Genomic DNA, 15982 nt, shown 5'->3' on the forward strand with positions numbered 1-15982 from the left:
CACATAACCCTGTAGGGAACCTGGAGAAGAATCAGGATTGCTCATTTGTCTCAACAGGGCTTTTCAAAAACTCAAAATAACACCCCCCCCCCCAAAAAAACCACTAACAGCTGTTAAAAATGAACCATATGAATTTGTGTTAGAATTCACACCAAGGGCAGCAACTTTGCCATTTAGCCATGTTTTCCAGATCAACATACTGACACAGGCTTGATCAACATATGCCCAAATATCACAATCTGTTTGGCATAAAACCTGCTGCAATACAGTTCTGCAAGTTTACTTTGTAAATTCTAACTTACCATACCTAGTGGATGAGGATAACATCCATCCCATTTAAACACTACCTTGAACCAACTACCTGGAAACAAATTCAGCCATCAGAAATGGTTGTGGAAATCTTGCTTATTATAGGAAAACATGGACTGTGCTAGTCAGGATTGATGAACGTATCACAATTCTCCACCCATCTACAAAAGATTTTGAATCTAGTTTGACCTGCAAGTTTGCCAACACTGCAACTTATGTCCCCAATTCGAAGAAATGCTTCACCAGACTCACCCACCGACAGATTTATGGGGTGGGGTGGGGAATGCCTCCTTCTGCTCAATTCCATCTGTCAGACAGGCCTTGTATGAGAACCCATAATGGAAAATAACTAATGTGCATCATTGCTAAATTGACCAAAAAAAAATATTTCCAGTATTAACTAGCAGCTGCAAGACATCAGTGGAACTTCTGTTGAATGGTTAATGATAAATAAGCTCCAGACTATATTAAATACAAGAAACTGAAGCTTCCACTAAAAGCGAAAAGGCTAACCCAATAAAATTAAGATGAGGGGCATCTCATTCCAGAGGAAGAAAAGGACCCTTGCAGTCAAAGACAAAATATGATTTAGCAGAGGGAAAATCCAAGCTGCAGGATTTACAATTATCAGCTGTATGCCCCCTACTTACCTGATCATTTACTCAATTAAATTTCAAGCAGGGTACCTAAAATGTTAACTCAATGTATTTCAACCGTCAGTTCTCATTCCAGATCCTAAGGAAGTCATATCAACTTACCATTCTTGGATGCCTCTTTATTTCTTAGGTGAGGAGGGATATAACGCCCTTCTATTAAAAAAAGAAAATTCAAACTTTTAGTGAACCTTTTTAATGACTAAAATGTCCATTTACAAATTCACGCCATTTGGGGGGGGGGGGGGGGGGGGGGCAAAGGCTACTGGCCATGTGCCTTTGATTTTGTACTTAGAGGCACCCAATGAGAATTAGCCTGGGCACCATTATGTTTTCCACACAGACCAAATTGACATTGTGGATGGGACAGTAAAACTATGCAACTCCTTCAATAAAGAGTAGCAATGACCCACTACAGCACTGTCAGTAACATGAAGATTTAGAATTACAATGAGGATTTTAAAATTCAATGAGGGATATATTACCCATAAACATCACATCAGCAGGGGTGTTTTTAGAGATTGCATTACTCCCAATGGCTTAAACGAATCTTTGAGGGAAATCAAATGACCTTCAAATGCTCATTTCCAGCTGCAGGGCAAGAACAATGGAATTTTATTCCTTTCAAAAAACATGGAACAATCAAAATAATTTGCGTCATTTGACAAATAATGCCCACATTAGAATTGTCAATGGGAACAGGCAGCACTTTGGCGGGCACTGCTGCCCGTGGCACTAAGGAACCCAGGTTTGTTCCCTGCCCCGTATCAGTATTTGTGGAGTTACCCCCCCTGTGTCTGCGTGGGTTTCACTCCCACAACCCAAAGATGTGCAGGTAAGTGGATTGGCCACACTAAATTGCCCCTTAATTACTCTTACATTTTTTAAAAAAGAAATGACAATGGGAATAAACTTAGCAAAAGAAAAATTGATCTTAATTTTAGTAGCAATTAAATTTTCAAAAGCAGAAAGTCCCATTCCCACAAAAAAGTGGTCAGCACACACACAATCACCAGATTTTCAGAAAATATAATCCAATTACATCCATAGAGAACATCATGAACGAGGGCATTAAATGAAAACAGGTAGAACATCTATGCACTGCCTCCAGAAGATTATAAAAGGAGTGCTAACTAGTATTCTTTCACTGAAAATGCCAAATTATACTAATTTAGCATACAGCCTCTAGTACAGCTAGTAAGGCAACAAATCCTCTAGTACTTTGTCTAGATATGCTCTTACATGTTCATAAAATTGAAGCAAGGCCTACTACTGGACTGTTTAGTGCAGTGCATGTGCCCACATTACCATTGTGGAGCTAATTTAGACTGAGCATACACAATTTAATCCCTTAAACCTAAATATCTTTAATGCAATTCTGTTCTCCGTACCCAATGGCAGTGGCGTATTTTCCAAGATGGTGCCCAAAACGGAACGCACTAATATTGGTATCTGAACACAGCTCATCTGAACAATTCTTCCTCATTTCTAAAACCCTGTCCCCTAGAGATAACACTCCTTTCTGGTTACTTTGTGTGCCTGTACCCGAGTTCAATAATATGTGCACATGGGACCCTTTTCTTCTCCACAGCTTCTGTTAGTCTAAAGATCAGAAGTCAGATTTATCCCTCTGATTCAAACATGGATGATATTACCCCACATCAGGTAACTGGAAGTTCATTCCTTGCTTACTGACAGCAACACGACATATTAACATCTGTCAATCTGCAAAATTTGATGTACAATTCTATTCCTCCAAAGCATTAACTAGTTGAACTGAGACCCAATTACACAACCAAAGATCTTGCCTTTCATCATTCTAATTTTACTTTTACTCACTAAATCTGATATGGTTGGTTTTCTTCACTACTACCCACCCACCCCCCCGCCAAATTATTACTTCTGCCCCAGTCAGTACAAGAAAGGAACATTTAAAATGCAGGCTTATATTCAAGACACTTTGCATGCCATTACATCATTCTACCACATTATAGTTTAGTTACAGCATGGCTGTAGCTCATGCAATGGCAGTATCTGCAACAAAAAAATCTACTTACTGCCTGCCCCACCAGCACTCTGGGCATCACCTGCTGACGATGTCAAGTCTAGGCCAGCAAGCTGAAATAGAACAAACGCAAGTCAGTGGACACAATGTTCAATTAAGCAGTTACTAGATCATTCTCTTTAGTAATTAAAATTTCATTGTTAATTATTCTAGGTATCAATTTATGGCAAGATTAAGATCAATACATAAGACTGCAGTTATGTCATACCAGATTTGTTCCCTAGTACTTTTAACATGCTGCACCAATATTAAAGTGGATAATATGGCACTGTTTCATTGGTGGAGATGTGATTACTGATCACAAACTTGCAAGTCAAAGTCATCTGGACTTGTTTCCAAGTTCTTATTCAGACACCATTGGAGCTCAACATCCCAGGCCAGTCATTACACTTGTCCATGGCCAACAGGACTTGGCACTACAGTATACTCGCATATCCAGACATAGGACCAGCTTCTTCCCCACAGCTACAAGACTCCTCAACTACTCCCCCTCAAACTGATCTGTTCCCTGTAACACTATTCACGATGCCCTATGCTGTTCTTGCTCATATTTGCTTTACTTGGCCCCTTGTTCCGCACTGTAACCAATCGCTGTTTGTCGGTGTGCCATTTGTCAATGTTCTCGGTTGATTATTCTTTTTGTCTACTATGTGCATACTGTGTATGTTCCCTCAGCCACAGAAAAATACTTTTCACTGTACTTCAGTATGCGACTATAAATCAAATACTGCAATTAATGAAATTCTGTTGCACATTACAGATTCATTCATGATATTACTCAACAAGTTAAAATTGTCAGGAGGGTGGGCAGCAGTCATATGTACTCTGCCTGAAGGCAGGTTCTTGGTTCAGTCTTCTCCAAATATCAGTCTTGTGGCAGTCGTTTCATTTCCCTCTAGGAGTTAAAATACATTGGGGCAGAAGGCAAATCTGCTCTCCAAATGACACACCTATGGATATATATTTCGACGTTACTTCGAGGGCTACAGAGATAGGGCTGGGGAATGGAACTAGCTAGGTAGCTCATTGGGCCAAATGGCCTCTATGCTATAAAATTCCATGATCCGAAGTAGCAAGCAGAAATAAAAATGTGGGGAAAACATTTTTAAAGGTTGGCCCCACACAATATCATGTTATAGCTCCATGGTCCCAACATCCACCTGAGCCTGGTTTTGAAGTTTACAATCTACAGCTGGAACAGCAATCAAAGAAAAGTAAATCTTTTCTAATGGCTTGTTCTATTATTTCACCGGGCGTGGACACCACTGGCAAGGCCAGCATGTATATTCAGTCTCCAACTGCCATTCAGAGGGTAGTGAGTCGCGTTCTAGAACCACTGCAGTTTGTTGGTGTAGGTACACCCTCAAGTGCTGTTCAGGAGGGAGTTCCAGGATTTTGGTCGAGCAGCAAAGGATTAGCAATGTAGTTCCAAGCCAGGATGATGTGGGCTTGGAGGGAATTTGCAGGTTATGTGATTCCCATGCATCTGCTGTCCTTGTCTTTCGAGATGGGATAGATCACAGGTTTGAAATCGCTGCAGTGCATTTAGAAACTGGTACAAACTACTGTCACTCTGCATCAGTGATGCAGGAAGTGAATATTTAGGTAGTGGATGAGATGCCAACCAGGTGGGTTACTTTGTCCTGAGTGGTGAATGGTACTGAACCGCATGCAGTGAAACACCCCTACTTCTAATCTTACGATTGAAGGTCATAAAGCAGCTGCAGTTGGTTGGGCCTAGATTACCACGAGGAACTTCTGCAATGATGTCTGGGGATGGAGATAATTGACCAATCATGACCATCTTCCTTTGTGCCAGGTATGATGCCAACCATTGGGAGTGAACAGGTTATTGCTGAGGGAGCTGCTTGACAGCACTAAAAATCCCTTCTATCAACTTGCTAAAGAGAGTAGACTGATGGGCACTCCAAGTAGTCAGTTTGGATTGGTCCTGCTTTGTGTACAGGGCCCATCGGGGCAATTTTCCACATTGCCAGGTAGATGCTACTTGCCTGACATGGACTGGCCAGAGAATAAATATGGGGGAAACCAGTGGGAAGCAATAAAAAGCAACTTTCTAAGATCTAAGGGATCAGACATGACCCCTTCAAAAATGTGTAGTACTGTCAAATCTAGTCTCTCCAGTTGTCTTGAGGAATGCAATGGAAGAAGAAAAAGTAAACATACGATCGACAAAGAATTAAGCACTGTAGATACAGGCGCTTTGGAAAGTGGTTTAAATGAATATTTTGTTCCCATGTTCACAAAGGAAATGGATGATGCAGATATAGTAGTATAATATTGGATGGGAGAGGAAGTACTCAAAGGTTTGGAATCCTTGAAAGTTGGTAGGTTACCAGGGCCAGATGGATCATTTCTGAGGCTACTGGAGGTGGTCAGAGAGGAGACAGCAGATACTCGAAAGATGATTTTCCAGTCCTGACTAGACACGGGGGATACCAGAGGTCTGGAGAAATGCAAACGTGTCCCACTGTTTAAAAAGGACCGCCGGAAACACCAAACTATAGGGTAGTTCGTCTTGCGTTGATGGTGGACAAATTAGTAGAATCAATCCTGAGATAGGATTAACTGTGAAAGGCACGGACCATGTCAGGGATAGTCAGCAAGAATTTGTAAAAGGACGGTCTTGTCTCTCAAATTCGATCGATTCTTTGAGGAAGTAACAAGGGTAGATGAAGGAGTTTGACAAGGTCCCATATGGCAGATTGATCAAAAAAGAAAAATCCGTGGGAAACGTGGCAAACTGGATAAAAGTTGGCTCAGCAACATGCAACACAGAGTAATAACGATCGTTGGTTACACTTGCAAATGGAGTTACTTTTTTAAAAATATATAAAGGTAGAGTACCCGATTAATTTATTTTCCCCAATTGAGGGGCAATTTAGCATGGCTGATCCATCTGCCCTGCACATATTCGGGCTGTGGGGGTGAGACCCACGCAACACGGAGAATGTGCAAACCCCACAGTGACCCAGGATCGAACCAGTGTCCTCAGCACAGCAATGCTAACCACTGCGCCACCATGGAACATTGTTTTTAATTTAGAGTACCCAATTCGTTGTTTCAATTAAGGGGCACTTTAGCGTGGTCAATCCACTTAGCACAACCGCAGGGCAAGAGTTATAGCTGGGGGAAAGGCAATTATGATGCAATTAGGCAAGACATAGGATGAGGAAGGAAACTGCAGGGGATGGGCACAATTGAAATGTGGAGCTCTTTCAAGGAACAGCAACTGCATGTCCTTGATAAGTATGTACCTCTCAGGCAGGGAGGAAGTGATCGAGCGAGAGAACCATGGTTTACTAAAGTAGTTGAATCACTTGTCAAGAGGAAGGAGGCGGCTTATGTAAAGATGAGACGTGATGGTTCAGTTAGGGTGCTCTAGAGTTACAAGTTAGCTAGGAAGGACCTAAAGAGAGAGAGCTAAGAAGAGCCAGGCGGGGACATGAGAAATCTTTGGCAGGTAGGATCAAGGATAACCCTAAAGCTTTCTATAGATATGTCAGGAATAAAAGAATGACTAGGGTAAGAGTAGGGCCAGCCAAGGACAGTAGTGGGAAGTTGTGCGTGGAGTCCGAGGAGATAGGAGGTGCTAAATATTTTTTGTCAGTATTCACGCAAGAAAAAGACAATGTTGTCGAGGAGAATACTGAGGTACAGGCTACTAAACTGGTAGGGCTTGAGGTTCATAAGGAGGAGGTCTTAGCAATTCTGGAAAGTGTGTAAGCCCTGGGCCGGATGAGATTTATTCTAGGATTCTCTGGAAATCTAGGGAGGAGTTTGCTGAGCCTTTGGCTTTAATCTTTGTCGTCATTGTCTACAGGAATAGTGCCAGAAGACTGGAGGATAGCAAATGTTGTCCCGATGTTCAAGAAGGGGAGTAGAGACAATCCCGGTAACTATAGACCAGTGAGCCTTACTTCTGTTGTGGGCAAAGTCTTGGAAAGGTTTATAAGAGATAGGATTTATAATGATCTAGAAAGGAATAATTTGATTAGGGATAGTCAACACTGATTTGTGAAGGGTAGGTTGTGCCTCACAAACCTTATTGGGTTCTTTGAGAAGGTGACCAAACAGGTGGACGAGGGTAAAGCAGTTGATGTGGTGTATATGGATTTCAGTAAAGCATTTGATAAGCTTCCCCACGGTAGGCTATTGCAGAAAATACGGAGGCATGGGATTCAGGGCGATTTAGCAGTTTGGATCAGAAATTGGCTTGCTGTAAGAAGACAGAGGGTGGTGGTTGATGGGAAATGTTCAGCCTGGAATTCAGTAACTAGCGGTGTACCACAAGGATCTGTTTTGGGGCCACTGACCTGGCCACAATAACCTGGAGGAGGGCGTAGATTAGAAGGATGGGCGAGTAAAATTGCAGATGACACTAAAGTCGGTGGAGTTGTGGACAGTCCAGAAGGATGTTGCAGGTTACAGAGAGACATAGATAAGCTGCAGAGCTGGGCCGAGAGGTGGCAAATGGAGTTTAATGCAGAAAAGTGTGAGGTGATTCATTTTGGAAGGAGTAACAGGAAGACAGTACTGGGCTAATGGTAGGATTCTTGGTAGTGTGGATGAGCAGAGATCTCGGTGTCCACGTACAAAGATCCCTGAAAGTTGCCACCCAGGTTGATAAGGTTGTTAAGGCGTACGGATTAGATAGGGTGGACAGTGAGAGAGAGCCTTTTTCCTCGGATGGTGATGGCTAGCACGAGGGGGCATAGCTTTAAATTGAGGGGATATAGATATAGGACAGAAGTCAGAGGTAGGTTCTTTACTCAAGAGTAGTAAGGGCATGGAATAACCTGCCTGCAACAGTAGTGGACTCGCCAACATTGTTCTATGAGACAGAGACCCTACACTCTTTTACAAAGTACCTGGATCTGCAGCGCAAGAACTGTAAGCTACTAGGTTATGGACTGGATGCAGGAAGGTGCAATTAAAAAGGACATCTTGGGCTGGCATGCCTTGGCTTAACATTATGGTTTTATTACATCCTTCTACCTAATGATGGTGTTAACACCCTAGTTTCACATGAGTCCCTCAGCTTGTCTATGCTGCAGATAAATCAATGAACTTCAGGCTTCCAGATTGCACACATTTATAACAGAAGTCATGAAAATTGAGATGCGTGCATCCTTCCAACTGTTCCAAACCAGCACTGCTCCTCCATCCTCAATGAACATTAATTGATAACTGAGGAAACAAGACAAGACATTTACTAGGAAGCACTCTTCCCAAAGGTATCACTATGATGTTGTTCCTAATACTTTTCTAACTCCTTGAACCACAGGCTCAGCTGCAAACAACCAAATCGAACGGACAAGAAACCAGACCCACCCAATATGCCTTAGGTGAGAAACTTACATGGCTGTTACCATATGAGGTGATGAAGAATGTTTATTGGATTCTTCATTTTATTATTTGCGGCAGTGAAAAAAAGAGAAGGAAGACTATGCTGGAGCTGGTTAGGCCCCAGCTCGAGTACTGCGTGCAGTTCCGGTCACCGTGGGTGTCTACATCAGGAAAGGGCCAGGCTGGGTCGAAATTCTCTTTTTTGTAAGCTAGAGTATCCAATTATTTTTTTTCCAATTAAGGGGTAAAGTAGTGCGGCCAATCAACCTCAGCCATACATCTTTGGGATGTGGGGATGAAACCCACACAGACATGGACAGGACATGCAAACTCCAGACAGTGACCCAAGGCCGAACCCAGGTCCTCACGCCGCAGTGCGAACCACTAGGCCATCATGCCGCCCGCTGGTCTAAACTCTCAAAGAATTAAGAAACTACTTATCCAAAGCGTTAATAATATGGAACGCACTGCTACAGGGAGTGCTTAACACCAACAATCTGGATGCATTTGGGAGGAAACTAGACAAGCAGAGGGAGATGGGATTAGATGGTCGGGGAGAAACAGTGCATAGGCTAGTCGGGCCAAATAGTCTGTTTTGTATATCCCAAGTCTGCTTACAAGTTATAAAGAGTTTTACAGCACAGCCATCAACACCTCTAATCAGATTTTCCAGCACTTGGTCCATAGCCTTGTATGCAATGGCATTTCAAATGCTGATCTAAATACCTAAAGCTATGAGGGTTCCCATCTTTAACACCCGACAGAGTTCCAGCATCTGGGTGAAAAGGTTTTGCCTCACGACTCCTCTGAACCTTCTGTCCATTACCATAAATCCATGTCTCCTGCTCTTGACCACTCTGCTAAGGGGGAAAAACTACCTTCCTGTCCACCCTATGGCCTTCTCTGCTCCAGGGAAAACAACCCCAGCCTATCCAGTCTCTCTTGATAGCAGAAATGATCCAGTCCAGACAACATCCTGGTGAATTTCCTCTGCACCCTCTCCGGTACAATCACTTCCTTTCGATAGTATGGTGACTGGAACCTTGAGGGTAGTGTGGTGGATGCCTTTTATTTGGACTGATGTTCTACAAAAATCCCTCCCTATCCATGGAATTAAAGGCACGAATACAAAATTGGCTTCTCTTTTCAATGCCGCAGATAATAAAATGAAGAATCCCATGAGTCTTAGTCCTTCCAAAATACTGTAACCCACACTTTATGGTTTAATGCCATGTCGCCGCTCTTCTACCCAGCTAGCTCCTCACTATTTACCATACCACCAATTTGTGTCATCTGCGAACTTAAATCACAAACTGATCATTAGCGTATACCAAACAAGGAACCCAGCAACGATCCCAGCGGAACTCCACTGGACAGGTTTTTAGTCACACAAAACCTTCAAACATCATCCTCTGCCTCCTACCACTCAGCCAGTTCAGGATCCAGTTTGCCAAATTTCCCTGGATCTCATGGGTACTAGCCCTCTTCAGACTCCCAACTAAAGTGCACGTCACGTACAAACTTTGATATTATTTGTAGAATGCTTAGGTTCAGATCATCGGCACAGTGGCACGAATACTACAGAAGCAACATTCCTGAATACTTTGCTCTAGTGCAAAAAGTTCTGCTTTACCTTCAGCCAATTTTGTATTCATGCCTTTAATTCCATGGATAGGGAGGGATTTTTGTAGAACATCAGTCCAAATAAAAGGCATCCACCACACTATCCTCAAACCCAGTCAATTCCAACACCTGATGGAAGGTCAGACCCGAAACACTTCTCTCACCAAAGATGCAGCCCAACTGGTTTGAAAATGTAGATCGTTGCGAATTATGCTAAAATACTCATTTAGTACACAAGTCATGCCCTCTGCCCTTGAACAGTTCCTTTTTCTAATGGGCAATTTAGCACTGTCAATCTACCTAACCTGCACATCTTTGGGCTGTGGGGGCAAGATCCACGCAGACATGGGGAGAACACACAAACTCCACATGGACAGCGGTGCAAACCATTGCACCACCAGACCGCCCTTACTTTTCGATCCCTAATCAATTAGCAGTATGCGTCTACTGACTGTTTCAGGGGCTTTTTTCTCATTGTGGTCTCAATTCCAATTTCACCGCCGTCCAGGGAAGAGAATTCCACTGATTAACAATCTTCAGGTAGGGGGAAAAATATTTTAAATCTGTATCCTTGTGCTAGTCTTCCCCACAAGACTGCATTCTGAACCATACAATTTATGGACAGCCCAGTGGCTAGCACAGCTGCTTCACAGCTCCAGGGTCCTAGGTTCGATTCCCAGATTGGGCCACTGTCTGTGCGGAGTCTGCACCTTCTCCCAGTGTCTTTGTGGGTTTCCTCCAGGTGCTCTGGTTTCCTCCCACAGTTCAAAGACGTGCAAGTTAGCTGGACTGGCCATGCTAAATTGCCGTGAGTCTCCAAAAAAGCTGGGTGGGGTTACTGAGAGAGAGTAATGGGCCTGGGTAGTGTGCTCTTTCCAAAGGCCAGTGCAGACTTGATGTGCCGAATGGCCTCCTTCTGCACTGTAAATTCCATGATTATGCACTGTAAATCATGACAATCGTCAAATTTGATCTTTAGCCATTCAAAGTTACTTTGTGTCCGAACCAACTATTTGAAATAACTTCCTATCCAGACCACCCTCAACTTTGTACATGTCCATATTTGCCTAAGCAACCAACTATGCTTTTGACCCCAAAAGGAAAGTATATACCCTATTATGAGCAAGGCTACTTTACTACTCAGAAAAGGCTGGGGCATGTTCATTTCAGTAGGAGGGAAGTGTTAATTACTGCAATATTGTATGCATGGGTCTCATTCCTTCAGATATTGTAGACAGCACTTTTTAAATGAATAATCCCATTCAACAATGCCATCTTCCTCCGCCTCGTGTAGAATTAAACAAAATGACTTCCTGGTTCACACTCACTCATCAACCTGGTTAGGCAGATAGGAGATCATGTTACCGGTGTTTTTCAATTCTATGTCTTAATGAGTGAATTGAAATAAAACAAAATCTGACCCATTATTAATTTAGCACGTCCTGGTGAACCAATGGAGGGAAAAGCAATTAGTAGAACACAGTATAGAAAAATGCTTCTGCCTTTGTGCAGAGATTAAACCATCCTCGCACAAAATTACCTGAACTAGTCAAGTTACATTTTGTTTAAGATGTTTACATCGGTTCTTCCCGCGAATCGGGACATTTAAGCCAAAAATACTGTTGGTTACTTGAGATCACGCGGTACTGGAAGCCAGCCTGACCTACTTCTGCAATTCAAAGCCTAACGCCGGAAATTAAGACCAGCAATTCACAAAAATTTGTATAATAAGACGGTCCTTTTCTTTAAAAATCGAGACATGGTGGCGTATGACTGCGACAATATCCGCGCTGTGAAATGATCTCGTTTAGCAAACTGGTCACACGTTGCTGAGCCAGCGCTTTCTGCATCACATCTTAGTATTGGTAAAAAGAAATACCGCACGACAGGAGAAAATGGCACCGCACGTTCGTTACGTTTACAGGAAACTTAAACCTTTGTGACGAACCTTCTCCACCCTTGCCACAATCGCCCGTCAGTCTCCAACATGTACACGCCCAGTCTTCGTCAGAGAAATTAATCACTGACAGCTCCATTTTAATTTTATTTAGCCACCTCCACCCATCGTACATTCCCTATCCGTCTGGCATTTATTTAAAGCAGCTCTGCAATCCTTCATGGGCGAACTACTTTAACTTTCAACAAAAGTGTAAGGACCTTCCCCGAAACGGTTTCCTAATCTGCCCGCAGGAAGACGTCTCCTGCTCCAGCTAATAAGGTGCTGCGCCAGACACAATGATGGCGCAGTTTCCTAGTACACTGATACCGACAGAGTAAACAAGGCAGGCCAACAGCAATCGGCACTGGAGCCGAATTTCCGGCTCCAACCTGCACTCGAGCAACTGAAACACCCGGCAATGGAGCCAATTCTTGGCAAGCATGCACAGTCTCACCAAAAATCCCGAAAACATCTAAAAGTACCAGTTCAGTGTTAGTCTAGCCGTCTGGGATCAACTCGGGCTCACAAAACTTGCACAAATATCGTAAATCGGGTTGGGGGCGGTAAATACGAGGAAGTTACATAATTCCCTCAACTGTCGGCATTTCGATGGACAAACAATGAAGACCAAAGGAGACACTGGTACGAAAACGTACAAAACCGAAAAAACGCGACAATTAATCTGTTAATGACTCAACGCGGAATTTTGCTCCGCTGTCGTGACGGATCATTTAAAATTATAAATTGAGTTGCAAAAGGGACGAACTGAGTTGATGGAATTTTGATACAAAAAAAAAACAGGCCATCGCTTAAACTCCTGGTATTTCCCCCTCCTAATAACACTAATAAGGGGTGAGGAAGGCGAGAAGAATGTAGTCCTGTGAATGACGCCGAGATTGGAGCATCAAATGACAGCCGATGGCCTCCGAACCGACAGGAAATGCTTTGGGGGTGGGTGGGGGGGTAAGAGAGGTGGGGAGAAAGGCCTCCCAGTTCACCACAAAAGGCCGCCATTACACATTTCGTTGATTTTTCCTGCGCGCATTAAAAAGGAAACCCAACCCTAGGATAAATCCGTCGAAAAAGCAGAGTTACACAGTCGAAAACAAAAATCAAGGGATCCCGGAGGCAGTGGGGGGTTTCCCCTCCGCCAGGAGCAGAGGTCGATGTAGACAAAGACCGCCGCTCGGGTTATTTCCAGCCACATTTTCTACGCCACCACCAGGGCCCAGGGCCGTCGAAAGAAACCAGAGTTGATCAAACTCTGGCCGGGGGGTGGTGGGGTTATTTAAAGGGGCATCGGATAGCTCGGGATCGCCCTCTCCCCACCCACTGCTGGCAGCCGGCAATCCCCTCTTCGAATTGGGGAAAAAAGGGGAAACTACAGAAAACCGACTCCTCCCCGCCAGCTGCAGCTCCGGCGAATTCGAAAGGGGACAAAAGCCGCCATTGTGGACGAGCTTCCCCCCCCCCCCCCCCCCCCGCGCAGCCCGGGGCAGGCAGGCAGGCCTCCCCCTCCCCTCCAACCACCTTTAAAAATCAGCATTGAAATATAAAACGCGGAGCTCAGAGCCACTCACCTGCTGATCGAGATCCAGTACATTTCCGATGGCCACATGACTCATAACTAAAAAATTAGTGAGTAAAAAATTTCCGACCAAGAAAAAAACCCAAAGAAAGTTGTTTTTTTGAGGGGGGGGGGGGGAAAGAGGGTGGAAGGGGGGGGGAAAAAAAGAGGGTTGGGAATTTCCTCGATGAAACCTTGCTTTTTCAATGTGTTCTGCCGGTCAACAGAGCAGCAAAAGTGTCGAGGAGCCGGGTGTGCTGCCGATCCAGCGTTCGGTGCCGCTGTTGCCGATCCTCCGTCCGCTGCCGCACTCTCTCGCTCGTTCCTTCGTCTCTCGTTATCGTCAATCCGCGCTACGGCCGCCGGGAAACGGGGTCCAACACGTGGTTCGACCCCTGACCAATCAGCGAGCGGGACGCTCCAGTGCGCTCGGGGCCTGGTTAAAGAACGGCTGCGGTCTCGCGAGAACCGGCTCGGTCAGCGTCTCCCTCTCCCCCTCCCCCTCCCCTCCTCCGGCAAATATCCGGCAAATATCGCGAGGCTTCCCCTCCTTTTCCCCCAGCCCAACGGCCGCTGCGGCTCTCTGAAGTTTCACTTGGTCAGGATAGGTCAGCTGCTGTGGCAGCCTGTTAACTCTCAATGTAGTGATCTATGTAGATGACTATGTACAGCAGGGGCTGATGGAAAATGGAAAGACCACTAGGGGACAGCACTGGCGGGTATAAAGGGGGGAGCAAGCAGCCCTCAATATCTCTTTGGCTGAGAAGACTGTGAGGAGAACAAAGACAGAGATTTAGCTCAGGGCTGCTAGTGTGGTCGGGCCTAGTTGTAGTGTATAGGAAAGTTGTAACCTTTCTACTAGTACAGTTCTTAAAGTAAGATATTTAAGTTGTGTTACTCAATAAACTTTATGTAAAACTTCTGGATGACTTCGAGCCTTCTTCCGAAAGCCTTTCCTGTAACTGAATTCAGTAGCACATGTTGCCTGCCATACAGTTAACAAAACATGGTATCAGGTTGGCTTTAATTGAACTATACTAGATAGATTAGGTTAGAGACCAGAAAGAACCAAAATAAGCAGAAAAAGTAACGGGCCGGCCACTTGACTGTGGAAGACTTTGCAGCATTTGGATTCCAGACAACCAACCGAAGCGATGGACCACACCACTTCCAGAGCTGCTAAAAAACTACTGGTAATTTAAATAGTAATTGGAAAATGTATCAACAGTAGCTTCAAATATACATGGCAGCTACTGCCTTAAATTCAGCCGCCGACGAGAGAAAAATTGGGATATCAACGGTAGGCCAGCAAGCAGTAGACATTTATAACTCTTTTACGTATGGTGACGATGAAGATAAAAACAGCTTTCAAGTGACAATTGCAAAATTTGATGATCACTGTAATCACAGTCAAATGGAACGCTTAACCTTGCTAACAGGTTCCAACGAAATGGGGAGACTAAGTCAAATGAAATCATGGAATGCGCTAACCTGCGTAACAAATTCCAACAAAATGGGGAGACTATCTCTAATTTTGTCACAGATCTCTGATTGCTAGCACAAGGTTGTAACTATGCTGATGTAACAGACTCCATCATCAGGGATCAATTAATCTATGGTCTCAGAAAATTTAAGGGAATCATTAATGCAGCAAAATGATTTAACTTTTAAAAACTACCGTAGCAAAATGCTTACAACAAGATCAGTAAAAACAGCTGTACCTAGAGTTTCTAAAAAAAATGTGGAGAAAATCCTCCACGAGGTGGAAGACGTTAAAATGGTGGCCTCTATTCAAAGGCATTCTTTTTCGACTGCCGGCACCCATTCCAGCATATATGCAAAGTTCTGAACCCAGCCAGAAGAGTGAGTCGTGCATACGCGATCACTGCCGACGTGTGATGTCACAAACGTCATGACGTGTTACTGTTGTGTCAAAGCCCACTTAAAAGGGAAATGTCCTGCACTAGGGAAAAGATGTCTAAAGGGCTCCAAATGAATCATTTTGCCTCCCAGTGTCAGTCCACAGCAAAATATTACTCTCCAACGCAAAGACATGGAAACTTCAAGGTTCGCACAGTAGATGCAATGGACACTTAGATACTCAAAGAAAATTTTTCCGACCACAAAGATTTCCAGTCCTGGGAGAACACATACGGCGTTGGAATCATAAATGCCACAGAGGAACCGCACGAACTGACCACACAGCCTCAATACGTGCATACTATTGACTCCACAAGCGAATGGAGTGCCATGGTGCAGGTGAACAACTCCCCAATTACGTTCAAGCTTGACACGGGAGCATCTGTGAACTTGATGACAAGCAAAGCTGTCGCATCTGTCCCAGGGACACACAAGATAATACCTGCTGCGTGCACGTTAACAGACTACAATGGCAACCTCGAGGGGATCATGCCACCTACAAGTAGTCAGTACGAAAGTCACAAAAGGACTACGTT

At 44.1% G+C, this 15982-nt stretch overlaps 1 protein-coding gene across 1 annotated transcript in view; it reads right to left on the bottom strand.

Annotated features, from left to right (window-relative positions):
* Positions 1-13905, bottom strand: part of LOC119969003 (ATP-dependent RNA helicase DDX3X-like) — a 49391-nt gene extending 35486 nt beyond the window's left edge. The window contains exons 1-3 of the mRNA XM_038802108.1: positions 13540-13905; positions 3020-3080; positions 1068-1118 (exon numbers count right to left, since the gene is read on the bottom strand). Of these exons, the coding sequence (XP_038658036.1) occupies positions 1068-1118; positions 3020-3080; positions 13540-13584 (157 nt within the window). The 5' untranslated portion in view covers positions 13585-13905. The remainder of the gene's footprint in view (positions 1-1067; positions 1119-3019; positions 3081-13539) is intronic.
* Between the last annotated feature and the right edge of the window lie 2077 nt (positions 13906-15982).

The sequence above is a fragment of the Scyliorhinus canicula genome, chromosome 7, assembly GCF_902713615.1.
Source record: "Scyliorhinus canicula chromosome 7, sScyCan1.1, whole genome shotgun sequence".
NCBI lineage: Eukaryota > Metazoa > Chordata > Chondrichthyes > Carcharhiniformes > Scyliorhinidae > Scyliorhinus > Scyliorhinus canicula.